The sequence below is a fragment of the Peromyscus leucopus genome, chromosome 17, assembly GCF_004664715.2.
Source record: "Peromyscus leucopus breed LL Stock chromosome 17, UCI_PerLeu_2.1, whole genome shotgun sequence".
Classification (NCBI taxonomy): domain Eukaryota; kingdom Metazoa; phylum Chordata; class Mammalia; order Rodentia; family Cricetidae; genus Peromyscus; species Peromyscus leucopus.
In genome coordinates this window covers 13546167-13561745 of record NC_051077.1, presented here as the reverse complement: position 1 = coordinate 13561745, position 15579 = coordinate 13546167, and the positions used below count along the sequence as shown (strand labels likewise).

Here is a 15579-nt window from a genome sequence, read left to right as displayed (position 1 = left end):
AAACACTCATGTTGATTGAATACGTGAGTGGTGGTCTTTTATGGGACTTTTCACAGACCCTAACAAAACCATTTGAGTTTAATTTGGTGGCCTTTTCCATCAACCACGAAGAGCTCAGCTTCTCCCAAGCAGAGTAGATTCTGTTCAAGCAGTTGGATGAAGACAGGGACTACTGCCATGGATAGTGTTTCAGACAGGTGGAGGAGGACTGCGATGTAGTGGCTTGAAAGAAAATGGTCCCCAAAGGGAGTGGCACTCTTAGGAGATGGGCCTTGTTAGAGGAAGTGTGTCACTGTGGGGACGGGCTTTGAAGTCTCTTTTGCTCAAGATTCCCTCAGTGTGATAGTCAACTTCGTGGGGCCTGAAAGATGTAGGACTCCCAGCTACTTTCTGCCTGCACACTGTCATTCTCCCACCATGATAATAGACTAGACCTCTGAAACAGTAAGCACAACATCCCAATTAAAAGTTTTCCCTTTATTAGAGTTGTCGTGGTCATGGTGTCTTTTCACAGCAATAGGAGACTTAACTAAGACATATGGTGTCCCAAGAACAGGCCAGATATCACCTCCCACTATCAGCAGATAACGCTCTTCTGGACTTAGAAGAATTATCAGCATCTCAAAGACCCATAGGTCTTGGGTAAAGCACTCTTGTGCCTACAGTGGCAACTGTACAGGTATATAAACCAACACTTCTTGAAACATTATTTCATGGTGAATATCTACTTAATTCACCAACTCCAGACAACTGGACATTGTGGGCCAGAAACCAATCTTCTTCTTGAAGAACTCTCCAGGTCAACTGCCCTGACCATAGGACCAGGGGAGAGGTGGGGCTGGAGGGAGGGGCAGAGCTATACCTTTTATTCTGGTTTGTCTGCCCTCTATGATGGTTGCTCTGTCATGTCCCAGGATGCCACACAGAAAAGAAGGAATAAATAGAGAAAATCTAACAAGTAAGGGGCTGGAGAGATGACTCAGAGATTAAGAGCATGGTCTACACTTCCAGATTGTAGGCAAGACACCATGAAACCACCAAAACAGACCACTCCATGGGTGAAAAGAACAGTTAACGGTGGGGTCAACCTGTCTGGCTGCCTCATAGAGAACAGCAGAAAAGGCCTCGCCAGTTTTTTTGGGGGAAGGTGGTTAAAGGATACATGCAGGCAGAATACTGTATACATAATAAATAAATAAATAAATAAATAAATAAATAAATAAATAAATAAATAAATAAATAAATCTTAAAAAAAAAAAAAAAAAGAACCCTTCTGAAAAGAACTATGTTACAACCGGGTCACAGAAAGATTCCCAAACAATTAAAGTGTAAACAGTTTCTGGAAAGAAAGACGACCCAGGGCAGACAGATTTGGAAAGGCCAACCTGGGTCCCATCCCCTGGCCCAGCAAAGCTGGAAGGGAGTCAATATTGCACCCTAAGATCAAGGTGAGACATCTGGCCTCTACCAGAAACCATATGTGCTCATATGTTGGTTCAAATGTTTGCTCCAGGATAGCATCAGGGACCTGGGTGCTCCCCACGGATGAACAGGCAGACGGAATCGGGGAGGTAAGGCCCTCACTGAAGGTTGCAGAAGTCCACAGCATGCACATCCTGCATGACTAATGAACCAGGATTTCTCGGACTTCTTTGTGGAAATAATGGGTTCTGGAGCTTACTGGACACTTCTTAGTGCAAGGGAATCCCAGGCTTACCTTTGATCATCCCCCCCCCCCAAATGTCTCTAGCAAAATGAAATTTCTAAAGGCATAAACAAGTGATTTTTTTATGAAAATGAAAATTATTTTTCTTTTTTATTTTTTTCATTTTTCTTTATTAAGAAATTTTCTACTCATTCCACATGCTATCCACAGACCCTCCCTCCTCTCTCCTCCCTCCCTCAGCCCTCTTTCCCAAGCCACCCCGCATCCCCACATCCCCCAAATCTTGAAGTCTCCCATGGGGAGTCAGCAGAGCCCAGCACACTGAGCCTAGGCAGGTCCAAGCCCCTTCCCACTGCACCAAGGCTGTGCAAGGTGTCACACCACAGGCACCTGACTCCCAAAAGCCTGCCCATAGACCAGGGACAGACCCCAATCCCCCTGCCTGGATGCCCCACAAACAGTTTGAGCCAAACAACCATCTTCCGTATCCAGAGGACCTAGTCCAGTCCCATGAGGGCTCCACAGCCGCCAGTCCACAGTTCATGGGCTTCCACTAGTGTGGCCGGTCATCTCTTCACGTTCTCCCATCATGATCTCGACATCCCTCGCCTGCAGTATTTTTCCTCTCTCAGCATGGTGCCTGGCCGTGGATCTCTGTATCTGCCTCCAACTGTCACTGGACAAAGGCTCTAGGATGACAGCTAGGTTAGAAAATTATTATTTTTCAAAAGTAGTGTAACCAAATGGGAGGATCCCTGGGTTGTCGCATAGGAAATCATAGTTTTTAAGAGCTGGAGACAATTCTTACCAAACACACAAAAGGTTTTCAGTTTTTGGAAATGTGAACCTATGAGCAAACCACTATGTTCTAAACCATCAGAACTTGCACTCTAATTCTTATATTCTTGGGTCATAGGAAATGTCACTTCTGAAAATGTGATAGCTGTAAACAAGTGTGTTTTTCTTTTATCGACATTTTCTTATTTCTTTTATTAGGATAAGCAAGTTTCAGTGCCGTCACAATATGTAAAATCTTTTGTGTCATTAATCAAAACTGTGTTGGCTTGTGTGGAGAAGGTGAGATTGACAAGGCAGGACTCCAGCAAATGCTTCCTTTCTTCCCCAACAGATCTGTGCTTCGTTGAACCCTGCGGATTCCTGAGCGTTCTCATTAGCAGCCAGCAGAGGACAGCAGGAGACCATAAATGAAATCATCCAGGTCTTGTCCGCTTTGCTGAGCCCAGCAACTGACATTCCTCCTTTGCCCGAATCCTAACATCCAGCACTTCTGAAATTGGGGATCAGAGCTCATCCACTTACTCATTCACTAATTAACAGTAGGTGCAGGCAGCGCAGCAGAGACCAAGATGACCACCAAACACTGTTGTAGCCAGTGGTGCCCACCCCACTCCACTATTTCAGGAGACAGGCAGCGCACAGAAAGTCTGGAAGCAACATTCTTTCCCTCTGGTTGCGTTTTGTTTCTCTTCCTAATTCTTTATGTAACCATCTCTGTCCTCCTGGGCTCTTTCAGGCCCTGACTGTATTTAGTGATGGACTGGTTAGTTTTCAAGCATTCTGAGGCTGAGTACTTGAACTTGACAAGTTCTTTGGCTTCTGTAAATCTCTTCCTTCTCTCCAGTAATGGGCAGCATCTGGCCCTAATTGTGTGCCCACTCCCAATTCATAGAAGTACCAATCCCCAGCCTCTAACAGTGCAGTATTAAGACAATGATTAAGTTAAAATGCCACCTGTAGTGTGGGACCCTGATCCAAATGGACTGGTGTCCTTGCAAAAAGAAATCAGGGCTCACAGAGGAGAAAACAAAGGTGTGTTGAAGTTAAAAGTAACTGATCCTGGCCTTGTGATGCCCAGACCAGTTGAAAAATAAAACCTTTTTTCTAAATCTAAAACCTTTGTTTTTTAAACTTTTTTGGAATTTAAAAGCATTTCTTGGATATTTTTTTGCTCATGGTACTTGTAGTACAAGTAACCAGAGAAAGAAACACGATTTTGTATCAACTATCTATTTTTGCATAAATCCTTCAAGATCTTTGTGGATAAAAGAACAAGAAGTTATTGCTGTGTGCATTTGTTGGGTTACTGTCTGAAGCCACAGAGGAAGATTCCACAACTCCTTATCTTTTATTACTCTAGAGCCAGCACCATGTAGAGAATATTTCCATGTTGGGATGGACCCTGGCTCCCTTAAACCACATTAGCAGCATCTATGGTTGAAGTTGCCCACCAGGAGAAAAAAAAAAATTATACTCTCTTTCACAAGTTGAAAGCTTATCTGGGTGGGGTCTTGCCTTGAGGGTACCCTTCCCTTTTCATCTATTCTAATGCAGGTAACGCCTCTTCTTAATGGCACTAATCTCCTTAACAATTACACTCTTCCAACACAGGCCTTCATTGTAACATTAAGCTTGTTGTGTCCTTTTTCTTCTCAAACTGTACATTTTGTATTTTTCACCCCATTTATGCTTTTCAATGTAGACCTGCATAATAGTTACTACTACTAACCACATGATAGAGTTATCATTCAGCTGTTTTAAAGTCTCCTCTGCCAAAATCCATTACTTTTTTTTTTAATCCATTACTTTTAAATATAGCCTCAAGAAACTTCTTAGGATATGGTTAGAAAGCAACCACATTTTTGCCAAAATATCACACAAAGGGTCTCTAGCCCAGTTGCTGAAATAATCTCTTGAGCTGGGCCTCCACAGTATGCATACTTCTCAACACTACTGTCTTACAAAGTCCTACTACAAACATTTAATTGGGGTGGCTCACTTACACTTCAGAAGTTCAGTCTGTTATCATTATGGTGGGGCATGGTGACGTGCGGGCAGGCATGGTGCTGGAGAAGTAGCTAAGACTCACACATCTTTCAGGCAACAGGAAGTTGACTGAGGCACTGGGTAGTAACCTGAGCATAGGAAACCTCAAAGCCTACCCCCACAGTGACACATTTCCTCCAACAAGGCCATACCCACTTCAGCAAAGCCATACCTCCTAATAGTGCCACTCTCTCTGAGATTATGGGGCCAATTATATTCAAACTACCACATTCCACTCCCTGGCTCCCTTAAGCTTATAACAATATTATAATGCAAAATGCATTTAGTCCAACTGCAAAAGTCCCCATAGTCTATCACAGTTTCAACAATGTTTAAAAGGATAGCATTTAGTACAACTGCAAAAGTCCCCATAGACTATCACAGTTTCAACAATGTTTAAAAGGCTAAAGTTCAATGTTTATTCTTCTGAGATTCATGCACTCTCTAACTGTAATCCCCTGTAACATAAAAAATTAAAAAGAAAACCAATCCAACATATAATAGCACAGCATATACATTAGAATACATATACATAGGGGAGGGAGCATAATGAGGAAATACTGGACCAAAGCAAGACTGAAAACCAGCTGGGCAAACTCCAAACTCTGCATCTCCATGTCTAATGTCAAAATGCTTTTCAGATCTCCAACTCTATTCAGCTTGGTTGACTGCAACATACTTCTTCCTCTTGGGCTGGTTCAACTCGGTTAGCAGCATTTCTTGGCAGGTATCCCACGGCTCTGGCATCTCGAACATCTTGGGTTCTCCAAGGCAATCCAGGATTCAACTTCACAGCTTCACACAAGGCCTCTTCTGGGCCTCCACTCAGGGACACCCCTGACACATGCCTGGCCTCAGTGGCTTTCATTAGTCTGAGGCAAATTCCATAGCCCCTTTCTTCTATCCTTGACTCTAAAGCCAGAACCTCACAGCCGAAGCTGCCAGGCTCTGCTGCTTGCTGGGGCTGGAACATGGCCCCCTCATTCAATTTACATCTTCAACTTTCTGATTTTGATGGTTTCCTTCACTAAGCTTGGCTGTCCTGAAACTGGATCTGTAGACCAAGCTGGCCTTGAACTCAGAGATCTTTCAATTACATCTTCACAAGCTTTCTGTTTTCGACAATGTCCTTCAGTGCCTAAGCTTGGCTGTTCTGGGACTTGCTCTGTAGACCAGGCTGGCCTCTAACTCAGAGATCCGCCACTTCTGCCTCCCCAGTGCTAGGATTAAAAGTGTACACCGCCACACCTGACTCTAAGCTTTTCATTCCTTTTCACAAATCGGAAACTTAGCTGGGTGGGATCTTGTCCTGAGACCACCATTCCCTTTATTCCATTTCTTAGTCTGTTTATCTCTTCAAACACAGGGCTTAGCTCCATTCCACTTCCTGGTACTCCTTTTCTCTTCAAATTCTACATTTTGTATTTTTCCTTTATCAGCTTGTTCCTTTTCGTTTCAAATCTTCATCAGAGTTAACACAAATGAGAAAATGACAGAGTCTATGCTAGGCTGTTGTGAGATTTCCTCTGCCAGCAGAATTCATCCAAAACTCTTCACTTTAGCCTCAGGCAGACTCTTCAGACAAGGGCAAAAGGCAGCCACGTCCTTCACTACAATATCACAAGGATGATCTCTAGGCAACATATTAAAATTCCTCTCTGAAACCTCAAGCCAGCTCCTGACATTGCAAATCATTATCAGCACCATTGTCTAACATGCTCCTACTAGTATACCCCATTAAACAGTGCTTAAAGCATCCCACTACTTTCCTAGCCCAAAGTACCAAAGTCCATTTTACTCCAAACAAAAGTATGGTCAGGCCTATCACAGCAATCCCCCAGTCTCTGGTACCAACTTCTTAGTCTGGGTTTTTATTGCTGTCAGGAGACATCATGACCATTGCAACTCTTATTAAAAAAAAAAACAAAAAACTATTTAATGGGGGGGGGCTCACTTACAGTTTCAGAGCTTCAGTCCATTATCATCATGATGGGGAGCGTGGTGTCATGTAGATGAGGTGCTGGAGCTGAGGATGCTACAGCTTGCAGGTAACAGGAAGTCAACTGACAGTCACACTGAGGGAAGCCTGAACAAAAGAGGCCTCAAAGCCCACCCCCACAGTGACGCACTTTCTCCAAGGCCACACCCCCCAATAGCGCTACTCCCTTTGGGAGACATTTTCTTTCAAACCATCACAAGCCAAGTTCTCAGTTCTTGCTCTAACCCACCTACCTGATGTGCCAAAAGTATCTGAAAAGTATCTTCATTTGTGGCTTTGTTATGTTGCTACAAAGTTCATGAAAATTGCTACCTCACCATTAAATAGTATTTGGAGAGATCTAAATCTATGTTCCTGGGCTGCCTTTACTCAAATTTAGCTTGTTGTTGTTGTTGTAAGAGCTGTTTCTTTTGCTTACCACGAAGCTGGGTTCCGTGAGTACCCAGTGAAGACTCCCATCCCTTAGTTGATTCTAAAGGAAGTTAATATACTATGTAAATAATCCAATTATTTTACACTTTTAAACTACTGACCCACATGGAGCATAGCGATATACACTTGTAACCCCAGCATTTGGCAAGTTGAGACAGGATTGCTACAAGTTCAATGAGAGCCAAGGGTACCTAATTCAAAGCCAGGCAGAGATAAAAAGCCAAACTGTGTCTCAAAAATAGGTGATGGGGGTGGGGCGTATGGGTCAGACATGGTGGCATGACACTGCCTCTAAATCCCAGCACTCGGGAGGCAGAGGTAGGCGGATCAACCTGGTCTGCACAGTGAGGCCAGAGAGGGCATCAGATCACCAGGAACCAGAGTTACAGGAAGGAGGCTGTGAGCTGCTATGTGGTTGCTGGGAACCCAACTTAGGGCTTCAGAAACAGTTTTAGGTATTCTTAACCACTGAGACATCTCTCCAGCCATATAAAATAGATCTTTAAAAAATTACTAATAGGGTAGCCGGGCGGTGGTGGCGCACACCTTTAGTCCCAGCACTCGGGAGGCAGAGCCAGGCAGATCTCTGTGAGTTCAAGGCCAGCCTAGTCTCCAAAGCGAGTTCTAGGAAAGGTGCAAATCTGCACAGAGAAACCGTCTCGAAAAACCAAAAAAAAAAAAAAAATTACTAATAGGGGGCCAGGCTTGGTGGTACATGCCTTAAATTCTAGCACTCAATAAACAGAGGCAGGTAGCTCTCTGTAAGTTCGAGGCCAGCCTGGTCTACATGGTGAGTTCCAGGATAGCCAGAGCTACATAGTGAGACCCTGTCTCAAAAAAACAAATAATAAGAAGAAAAAGAATAGAATAGAGAATAGAGAGATTCTGATATAGCTTGGGGGTAGTGTTTGCCTAGCACACACACAAAAAAAAGATGTTCATAAAAACCACTCAAATTCCATGAATTAGAAATGCTACCCATCTCAGCATGGCAGTACATCGGAAAGAAAAGGCAGATCCACAAATGATACTTGAATATCATATCTTTAATACTGTCTTAAAAGGTCTGCTACTCCTCAACTACAGTGTACTCTGAAATATAAAATATGCTTCTCCTAAACCTAAATAGAGAATTATTTTATCAATATTTGTCTACTCAGAACATCTTTTCATTTCAAATTTATGTAAGCTTTCTCACAAAGTCAGAACACAATCCACAGTATGAACAGAAACTGCAATATTTAAGTCTCGACACTTTTGGACATAAACACAGCACATTACTTTTGAACATAAGTCACTTGAAGTAAATTAGATATAATTTCTAACTTTAGTGAAAAAAATAATTTTTATGCAATGGCTTGACCAAAATCGAACAGGTTAAGGGAAAAGTTACCATATTCTGATACAAACCAAACTCTATGTTAGAAGTTTGAATGTTAGAAGTTTGAATGCAGATTAACTACAGCTGTAGAATTCGATGCCTTTAGGTAGGGGATAATGAGAGCACATGAGGAACCAGGTCCCAATTTCATTTTCTGGAAGTGTGCACACAAGCCACAGCACACATGTGGAGGTCTGAAGACAACCCTGTGGAGTTGTCTCTCCACCTTTCCGTGGGTCCAGGGGTGAGACTCAGGTGGCCAGGCTTGCATGATAAGCACTGCCCCCAGAGGGGCAGCTCAGCAGCCCAGCTTCCACTTCACTGCTAACAATACCTCTCTCTCTTGGAGGCCTTCATTCCCCAGGACACACCTCCAAGTTTATAAAGCTATGGACAAAAGGACCTACTTTAAAATCCACTTTACGAAGTTAGTGATTAAATATGGAATGACTCTTCTGAAGACAGCAAAATAGTTTTCCTCAAATATTGACTTGACATTTCATTTTTGACAAGTGATTGAGAAAAATAAATGAAGCTCTGACTATAAATACAAATGTGTATGTACATCTCTATATTCTGAGAGGCTGTCCTATGATCTCACTTACACTTCCGATTTAAATAAGTTCTCTCAATAAAGGACATTAATTTTAACTTTGAAACTTAAATCATCTTTACTGAACCATTATCCTCTCTACTTTTCATTTTTACATTATTTCTATAAATACTCAAATGAAAAACAATCCACCATCTTGAAAACAATATACAACATCATACTGGTGGTCTAAGGTTTTTTTTTTTAAATATTTTGTTAAAATGTAAAAACTCTGAAATTACAAACAAAAAATTTACAATTTTACAGTATATAACTACTTTATTTTAAAAAAATATTCTGATTTTTTTTTTATACAAGTAGTCAAGCGCTAGTTTTTCAAATGAACTCCTGTGTGTAGGTTAAAGAGGGCATGTAGTCTTGTCCCACTAAGACACCTCATGTTTTCACGCTGGTACTTCAACAATTTCGAAGTAGTCATGTGGGAGAACTACATAGCCCCTCTCGGACGCATCATCTTTCTCTCTCTGGAAATGCACAACCTCCTTGAGCTTTTCCAGCTGTCTCTCCTGCCTCCGGCATCGCTGCTGGGCAGTCTTGAGTTTCTTCCTGAGCTTTTCCACCTGCTGCTCCAGCTGGTGAATCCTCTTCCTCTGGTGCATTGTGTCCTCCACAGTGTAATTGTGGTCACAGAACACCGAGAGATTATCAGGCGTCTGGAGAGGAGGCATTAGCAGCCCGATAGCGGCATCAACCTGGGAAGTGGGGGGTGAAGGAGGAGAGGGAAGCTGTTCTTGGGGTTCCAGATCTTCCTTCTAAAACAGCAATACACAGCATATGTGAGTTGAGTAATGAAATCACGGCCTCACAATACCTGCACAGTTTCAGCATTAGACTTTTTTGTCACTCTATGGTACCAAAAAATTCCAAAATGAGAAAACAGATTATCTTGGAGGTGATTTTTACAATACTGGCATGGAATCCAGGGCGCCAGGACTTCAAAGCTTTTTATCACTAAAACTATATCTTCCAGGCTAAAAATTACAACATTAGGTTTTGGCTTGTTTGGGGATTTTTAAAAAACAGGGTCCTGCTGTGTAGCCTAGGCTGGACTCACACTTGAGCTCCTCCTGCTTCTACCTCCCAAGTTCTAGGATAACAAGAATATGTAACTCTGTCTGGCATCAGTTTGCGGTGGGTTTTGCTTTTCTGTTTTTGTTTTGGGGTGGTGGTGGTGGCCCTTACTGTATAATCCAGGCTGGCCTGGAACTTACTATGTTTCCTGGAACTTACTATGTTTGTACCACGCTAGCTAGCTTCAAACCTGTGGCAATCCTCATCGGCTGTCCCCAGTGCTTGGATTGCAGGTGTGTGCCACCACAGGGCATTTTCAGTCCTAATGCCACTTTTCTATTTGAAGTCTAAGTGGGATTTGTGAAATGGATAAAGTGATTTAGTTAGATTTAAGTAAATACTAAACACCTAAAACAGGAGAAAAACCATTTGAAAATAAACTGTCACTAGGAATGAAAAACAAAACTTATCAACATGTAAATAAAGAAATAGAACTATCTTTAACTTACAAAATTAGACTGAGTTCTTAGTGTGAGATATCCAATACATAGAACTCCATGTTTTTCAAAAAGTGTATTATTGTCAATAGTGGTTATTTTTATGTTTTCTTTAAAAAGATTTCTTTTTAATCATGTGCACATATATGTGTGTGTCTGTGTGAGTGTCTGCTGTAGGGGTGGAAGTGGAGGTGCATGAGGAGGCCAGAGACATTAGATCTCCTGGAGCTGGAGTTCCACCGGATTGGGTGCTGGGAATCACACTCAGGTCCACTGGAGGAGGAATACACACTCTTAACCACTGAGCCCCAACAGCGGATACTGTCAAACAATGGGTTTCAAACACACTTGTTTTCTTAACCCTTCCAATGTTTCCCAAGTTTCCACCATGAACACATTACTTCAATAAATGTTATCGTGTACAGCTGAAAACCAGTGCTTGTGATCCTAGATTTCCACCGTGAACACACTAGTCAATAAATGTTATCGTGTACAGCCGAAAACCAGTGCTTAGAATCCTAGATTTGGGGAGGCAGAGGCATGAGGATGGGGGTTCCAATTCAGCCTCCGCTACACAAAGCTCAAACCAGCCTGGGTTATGAAAGCCCCTGCCTCACACAAGAGAGATATGAGGGGAAGAGAAGAGAGGGGAGGAAGAAATCAACAATAGGAAAGGGCAAGAAAAACAGCCCAACATTTAAAACCCGGATTACCTTGTCATGTGGCTCGGTACAAAGAAATATGGTGGGTACAGCATTCTCCTTCAGCAGCTTGTTGTTGCACTCTCTCTTAAAGCAGTCTGGAGTAAAGTGCTCTGAACAAATACTGCTGTACTTAGTGGGCTTGAAGTTTTTTCTTCTAACAGCTGCCTCCCACTGTTTACAAAGACTGGGACGAGTCAGAGGAAACCTAAGAAGACACAATTCAGTTCTCTGACTTTAAGAAAATAAGTAAAGAGCACCCACATGCTCCTGCTTATCAGCTTCTGTTGCTGTTAAGGCACTAAGGAGAATCTGACTGAAGATTAGTTCCAGTTACGTATCTCACCGAGTAAGGTTTATCTTTTCTTTCTTTCTTTTTTTTTTTAAAAGATTTATTTATTTATTATGTATACAGCATATGTGACTGCAGGCCAGAAGAGGGCACTAGATCTCATTACAGATGGTTGTGAGCCACCATGTGGTTGCTGGGAATTGAACTCAGGACCTCTGGAAGAACAGTCACTGCTCTTAACCTCTGAGCCATCTCTCCAGCCCAGGTTTATCTTTTCATAATGAAGACACCAACAGTTCAAGTAAAATAGACAGTATGCAGTACATTTCTACTCATCTTTTACTTGTACTTTGGTGTTTTATAGAAAAACAAAAGTTGTACATATGTCTGTGTCCTGAGATACACTTCTAGCTCTTCCTGAATCAGCCCACTAAATATAAAGACTAAATCCTGACTGCCTGAATTACAGACAAATGATAAAGAAATAAAGGACATATTTTATCTCATGGCTTAACTCAGCCTAGGTAATGGGGACCCTTTATATGTATTGTCACTATGCTTTTTCATGTCAAAGGCTTGGTGGCACACTGGAGGGACTGGAAAAAGCAGAAGAAAAATGTTTCAATTTAGGCTCCACAGTTTTTCTACCACATAAGGTCTGCCAGACCCTGATCAAGCTTTTTTCACAAAGACCTAACTGTTGGGGAATATTATTTTAAGGTGTGTTACTTTTGTTTATGTTGAATTTGTTTAACTCTGTGAAGCGGTGGTACTGTGCCTGCCTAGACACATGATGGTCTAATAAAGAGCTGAACTGCAAATTAGCAAGACAGGAGGGGGCTGGCAGGCAGAGAGAATTAACATAAGGAAAAACCTGGGAAGAGGGAGATCTAGGATCGAGAGAAGGAGGAGGACTCCAGAGGCCAGTTACACAGCAAGCCATGGAGTAAGAGTAAGATTTACAGAAGTAAGAGAACAGGAAAAGCCCAGAGGCAAAAGGTAGTCCGGATAATTTAAGAAAGCTGGCAAAAAACAAGTCAAGCTAAGGCCGGACATTCATAATTAAGAATAAGCCTCTGTATGTGTGATTTATTTGGAGCTGGGTGGTGGACCCCCAAAAGAGCAAAACCAACCAACACCACCTAACCAATCTTCATGTTAGCGCTTATTCTTTGCACATATTTTTGCACTGCCACTAAATACAATCTGGAAAAAACAAACAACAAAACCGTAGTCCTAGAAAGAAGTACAAACCAGTAGGGCCTTCTTATAAATCTTAGTATCTCGTCTCCCAGCCTAGGAGCACAAATTCTAGCTCTGTCAAGATCTCTGCCATTCACTGTTCTTTTAGATAATGGATAAGATGCATGTTAGTCCTTCTGTTTTTTCAACATCCAGCAACTGAAATAATATCTTTGGTGTGTGTCATCTTTAACCGTTCTCCAACTTTTTGTTTTGTTTTTCTTTCCTTTTTTTTTTTTTTTTCAAGACAGGGTTTCTCTGTGTAGCTTTGTGCCTTTCTTGGATCTCGCTCTGTAGACCAGGCTGGCCTGGAACTCAGAGATTTGCCTGCCTGTGCCTCCCAAGTGCTGGGATTAAAGGCGTGCGCCGCCACCGCCCGGCACTGTTCAACTTTTAAGATTTCCCCCTGCCACCGTAACAGAAGCATAGGGAAGGGAAGGGGCAAGTTGAACGCATGTTCCTGTCACCGTTTCCTATTCTATTCCTACAGTTTGAAGATATATGATATTTCAGAAATTCTAATCAACCAAAAAGTAGTTCTAGGAAATATTCTATCCTTTTCCCAGAGAGTAACATCAGCACACGAATCTCAACTTTCTATCAAACATTTTTTTTATTAAACACAAACAGCCCCCCCCAAAAAAAACCTGAAAAGAACATTTTGAAATTTGCTTCTGTAATTGCTTTGCTGTAGGTAACTTGTATAACTTACCAATGAATCTGATCTCTTAGTTTCCTGCATACACTCAGGAATTCTTTCAAAAAACCTAATGTAAAACTTGTAACAATGAATTTGGCTGCTTATCACATTTTGTGGACCATTCTCAGTGTTAATCATTATCATTAGTAACGTTAAATCTGCAGCGTTCTTAAACTTTCAAGAAAGTATTTTTCACCCTGGGATTCTTGTTTGCGGTACCTACCACCCTGACACCCTGACAGCGGCGGGAAAGGCTGGCATTAGCTCCTTTACTACAGGGCATCTGAATAAAGTGTACGTTATCGTCCTCGTTCCCATCGCTGTGTGTTGGAAGACTTGAGATCTGTAACCCAGAGATGCTTCAAGGTTGCTTCCTTGAAACTGGGTCTAAAAAGTCCCTCCGTGACACCCTCCCTGGCCGGATGTCAACACTGAAATGCCGTGCTTCCCTCCTACCGACAACAGCGAGGTCAGGAAAACTGTCCTCCTAAGCGTTTCGATTTCAGGTGGATCCCCGTGGACCGACCATTCACTTCCCCCGGCGCGGCTCGGGACGAAATCGGGAGGGGCTGCGAGGGGCCTCTAGGCGTCGCTCGCACGCCGGAAACCCTCCGCCAGCGGAGGGCACGCACGCTCGGAGCCCCCGCGGAGCCGGCGCGCACCGGCGGCCGCGCAGCCATGGGTCCCCGCCCCCGCCGGCCGCCCGCCCGCCCGAGCCAGAGCCCGAGCCCGCCGGCCGCCCCGCCTTCTCCAGGTCTCGCGCGGACGCGCGCCGAGCTCCGCCTCCGCCCGCCCGCCCGAGCTCGCGCCCCTGGTCCCCGGCCGCGGAGCACGCCAGTTACCTACTTGTGGAAAGAGACAGGCTTGTCCTTATCGTACCGGTTCTTGCAGCCGTAGGCGGAACAGGACTGCACCATCCTTCCGGCCCTCCACACTTCCCTTCTGCCCGGGAAGCAGGTGGAGGGGGCGGGGAGGGAAGGGGAACGGGGGCTCTCGGGGCCCGCCGCGCTCGGCTTCGACACGCTCGCTGCTTTCGGTGGCTCTGGTCAGCAGTCACCGGGGCGATGGCCTCCCCCGCGGGGGGTGACGGCCCTGTCCCGTGGTGGTGTTTGCTTTAGCAGAAAGACCACAGCGCTCGCCCGTCTCCCATCTTCAAGATGGCGGAGGCAGCTTCAACCTCACCTCTCGCGAGGCGTGCGCTCGTGGTCTCTGATTAGCCGAAGGTAACGTTCCCGGGGAAGCCGACCATTGGCTGAGACCAGGCCGGGCTCTGGGGCGTGGCCACCGGTGCGGAAGTGGGCGGGCCCGCTGCGCTTTGGCCGGAAGGAAGGGCGTTTGTTGGGGCTGGTGGGGTGGTGGTCGCTGTGGTTCATGCGTCCGTCGTTTTTTTTTTAAAGAGCGGCCGCAGAGGTGTAATTTTGTGCAAACGGGATCCGATTCAGAATCCAGGTGGCAAGCGCTCATTCCTTCCCAGTTGGGAAAGCAGAAGCACTTCTGAACGTTGTGTCGTGTCGTGTGCTGTGCTGAAATTTGCGAGCTGCTGCAGGGTTTTTTCATGCTGGAGAGAGGTTTTACGTCCTTGCCCCTCTGTAGTTTTGAGTCGAGCGCATTCTCCCGTGTAGACTACTTTCTGTCCCCTTAAATATTGCTTCCCTCGGGGATCCATTTAATGCCCGCCATTTCTGCAACACTTTAATTCTTGAGCCCACATACCATGATTTCCTAGCTCTTTTACTTGTACATACATGGGCTTGCCTTCCAAGTTATCAGGTGTATGGATTAAGTATTCAGCAACCGCTTAAACCCAAAACCTTTGTATCACTGAGATTTAAAAAAAAAGGGGGGGGGGGAAGGACTTAACTCAGCAGTTAAGAGCACTTGTTGATCTTGCAGAGGACCCAGGTTTAATTCTCAACACCCACATGGCAGCTCACAACAGTCTGTAACTCCAGGGGATTGGCACCAGGCACACACATTGTGAACATGCAAATAAATACGCAGGCGAAATACACACCCGTGTAGGTCAGAGAACAGTTTGTGGGCGTGGGTTCTCTCCTTCCACCCTGTGCCAAGTGTTTTAACAGCTGAGCAATCTTGCTTGCTCCTAGGATTTTTTCCCCCTTCCTCAAGACTTAGGTTAATCTTATGGAATAAAAAGAACAGCTTTTGGTTATTCTCTCATCACCATTCTCGTTCAAGTC

The 15579-nt window shown here is 44.0% G+C and overlaps 1 protein-coding gene across 1 annotated transcript; it reads right to left on the bottom strand.

Moving 5' to 3' along the window:
- Positions 1–7966: 7966 nt before the first annotated feature.
- Thap1 (THAP domain containing 1) lies at positions 7967–14675 on the bottom strand. The gene is made up of 3 exons (XM_028854841.2): positions 14225–14675; positions 11157–11352; positions 7967–9687 (listed from the first exon to the last, which is right to left on the bottom strand). Exons 1-3 carry the CDS (start codon positions 14293–14295, stop codon positions 9319–9321), a joined length of 636 nt encoding a protein of 211 aa, XP_028710674.1. The 5' UTR covers positions 14296–14675; the 3' UTR covers positions 7967–9318.
- Between the last annotated feature and the right edge of the window lie 904 nt (positions 14676–15579).

Coding starts and splice junctions, on each gene's coding strand:
- Thap1 (XM_028854841.2), bottom strand. CDS start 14,295: ATGGTGCAGTCCTGTTCCGCCTACGGCTGCAAGAACCGGTACGATAAG. Junction 11,353..14,224: donor AAGCCTGTCTCTTTCCACAA/GTAGGTAACTGG, acceptor GTGTCTTCTTAG/GTTTCCTCTGACTCGTCCCA. Junction 9,688..11,156: donor GTACCGAGCCACATGACAAG/GTAATCCGGGTT, acceptor TTGCTGTTTTAG/AAGGAAGATCTGGAACCCCA.